The sequence below is a fragment of the Numida meleagris genome, unplaced genomic scaffold (genome assembly GCF_002078875.1).
Source record: "Numida meleagris isolate 19003 breed g44 Domestic line unplaced genomic scaffold, NumMel1.0 unplaced_Scaffold363, whole genome shotgun sequence".
NCBI classification, from domain to species: domain Eukaryota; kingdom Metazoa; phylum Chordata; class Aves; order Galliformes; family Numididae; genus Numida; species Numida meleagris.
In genome coordinates, this window is record NW_018364588.1 from 1 (window position 1) to 3187 (window position 3187).

General features: G+C 56.2%; 1 protein-coding gene across 1 annotated transcript in view; it reads left to right on the top strand.

Moving 5' to 3' along the window:
• Positions 1–418: 418 nt before the first annotated feature.
• Positions 419–3187, top strand: part of HUWE1 (HECT, UBA and WWE domain containing 1, E3 ubiquitin protein ligase) — a gene marked incomplete at both ends in the record, with an annotated part of 59243 nt that continues 56474 nt past the window's right edge. The window contains 4 exon segments of the mRNA XM_021383316.1: positions 419–584; positions 667–762; positions 1505–1774; positions 1877–2029. Of these exon segments, the coding sequence (XP_021238991.1) occupies positions 419–584; positions 667–762; positions 1505–1774; positions 1877–2029 (685 nt within the window).

Here is a 3187-nt window from a genome sequence, read left to right on the forward strand (position 1 = left end):
TCTTCTGGTGCCCCCAACCCTTTCCTTGGACACCTGACCTTCTTCAGACCCCCCCCCGACCCTTTTCTTCAACCCCCAACCTTTTGGTCCTCCCAACCCTTTTCCTTGTCCCCTCCCGGCCCCTTCCTCGGACCCCCAACCTTCTCATCACCCCACACCCTTTCCTTGGACCCCCAACCTTCTGGTTCCTTCTATCCCCTTCTCGTCCCCCCAATCCTTTCCTTGACCCCCCCCTTCAACCGTAATACCTTCATCTCCCCCTCCCAAGATTCTTTTCTGATCCCCCCTAATCCCTTCTTCATCTCCCTCCAAATCCCTTTCTGGTCCCCTTAATCCCTCCCTTGTCCCCTCTCATCCCTTCCTGGTCCCCACCAACCCCTTTCTCCTGCCCCCCCAGCCCCCTTTCTGACCCCCCCAGCCCGCTTGTTGCCCCCCTAACGCCCCTGTGCCCCCCCCTGCAGCTGATGGACATGGGCTTCTCGCGGGAGCACGCCATGGAGGCTCTGCTCAACACCAACACCATGGAGCAGGCCACCGAGTACCTGCTCACCCACCCCCCACCCCTCATGGGGGGAGTGGTGCGGGTAAGGAGGGGGCACAGCCGCTCGGAGGGGACGCAAATCCCCCCCAGACCCTCACGTCCTCCTCGTGCTCCCCCCCCCCCAGGACCTCAGCATGTCGGAGGAGGACCAGATGATGCGCGCCATCGCCATGTCGCTGGGCCAGGACATCCCCATGGACCAGCGGGCCGAGTCCCCCGAGGTACTGGGGGGCAGACTGGGTTTGGGGTGGGGGTCGCACACTCCCGTTTTGTCCCCCCCCCGTGCTCCCATTTCACATCTCAGCTGCCCTGTCTCGCTCCATTCTATTTCCCATCCCTGTGTCCCCATTTCACATCCCCTTGTCCCCCACCTTGGTTCTGTTGCATGTCCCTCTGTCCTCATCTGACCCCATGTGTCCTCGTGTCCTCACGTCCCCATGTTGTGTCCCTTTGTCCCCATTTAATGTCCCTGTGTTCTCATTTCGTGTCCCCCTGTCCCCATCACGGTCCTTGTGGCCCCTCTGCATGTCCCTGCATCCCCATCTGACCCCATACATCCACTCCTCACATCCCCATCTAGTGTCCCTATGACCCCATTTCCTGTCCCAGTGTTCCGTCTCACCCCACACATCCCACATGTCCCCACCGTGGTTCTTACAGCCCCGTTCTGTGGCCCCACGTCCCCATCTCCCATTCCTGTGGCCCCATTTCACATCCCTACGTCCCCATCTCTCCTCCTATCTCCCCATTTCACATCCCTCAGCCCTCCCTACCGTGCCCCTCCGTTCCCATTTCACATCCCTCCGTTCCCATCTCTTCCCATCCGTCTTCATCAAAGCATCCCTGTAGACCCTCACCTCCACGTCCCCACATCCCCCCCATGTCACGATATGACACCCCCCGACCTCACCCCCCCCGCCCATCTCGCATCCCCACGTCACGATGTCGCGTCTCCCGTCGCAGGAGGCCGCCTGCCGCAAGGAGGAAGAGGAGCGCCGCGCCCGCGAGCGCCAGGAGGAAGAAGAAGCCAAATGCTTGGAAAAATTCGAGGGGGCCGAGCCTCTGGAGCCCTCGGAGCTGCTGGCCTTCACCGACACCATGCTGCCCGGCTGCTCCCAGCTCCTGGACGAGCTCCCCGACACCGTCTACCGCGTCTGCGACCTCATCATGACGGCCGTCAAACGCAACGGGGCCGCCTACCGCGACTCCATCCTGAAGCAGGTGGTCAAGCAGGTAAAAAGATCCCCCCTCCTCCCCCCCTGCAACCCCTCATTGCCATTTTGTTATTTCCCCTTATTCGGGGTTCTCCCGCTGCCCCACGGTTTCGCTTTTAAGGTTTGGGAAGCGGCCGACGTTCTCATCAAGGCGGCGTTGCCGCTCACCACCAGCGACACCAAAACGGTGTCGGAGTGGATCAGCCAGATGGCCACGTTGCCCCAGGCCTCCAACCTGGCCACCCGCATCCTCCTCCTCACCCTGCTCTTCGAGGTGAGCCTTGGTTTTGGGGGGAAAAAAGCACGTTCTGGGGCTCAATGGCGTATGTTGGGGTGCTAGGGTCAACGTAGAGCACTGACATGATGACACTGATGCACTGAGTGTTGATATGATGATGCTGACGCATTGAGCGTTGACACGATGAGTGTTGGCACGATGTCATTGACACATGGAGCCTTGATGGGCTAACATCGAGTGTTGACATGTTGACATTTGGACGCTTTGAGCGTAGACGCGATGACATTGACACATTGAACGTTGACACGATAACGTTGGCATTGAACATTTACACGTTGAGCGTTGACGCAATGAGTGTTGGCACGATGTTGACGCATTGAGTGCTGACACATGGAGCCTTGATGCGCTGACATCGAGTGTTGACATGTTGACATTTGGACGCTTTGAGCGTAGACACGATGACATTGACACGTTGAACGTTGACACGATAACGTTGGCATTGAATATTTACGCGTTGAATGTTAATGACACAGCGTTGACACAGTGATGTTGAGCGTTGACAGAATGACATTAATGTTGAGCATTGAGATGTTGAGTGATGGCATTGACACGTTGAGCATTGACACAATGACGTTGACGTGATGGTGTTGGCATTGACATGCTGAGCACTGACATGTTTTGAGCATTGACACATTGAGCGTAGACACAGTGACGATGACACGATGACGTTGACGTATTTTGAGTATTGACACAGTGATGCTGACACATCTTGAGCGTTGACACAACGACGACACATTTTGAGCATTAACACGATGACGTTTACACGTCTTGACCATTGGCACAGTGACATTGACACGATGATGTTGGCACTGACACATTGAGTGCTCACATGTTGAGCATTGACACAATGACACTGACACATTTTGAGCATTGACATGATGACCTTGACACGATGATGTTGGCATTGACACGCTGAGTGTTGACAGTGACACTGAGCGTTGGCATGTTGACACATTGGCACGTTGAGGGTTGACACGATGGCATTGAGTGTTGACACATTGACGCACTGAGTGTTGATGCAATGGCATTGAGTGTTGACACGTTGAGCGTTGACACGATGGCATTAAGTGTTGACACGATGAGTGTTGACACGATGGCGTTGAGTGTTGACACGTTGAGTGTTGACACGATGGC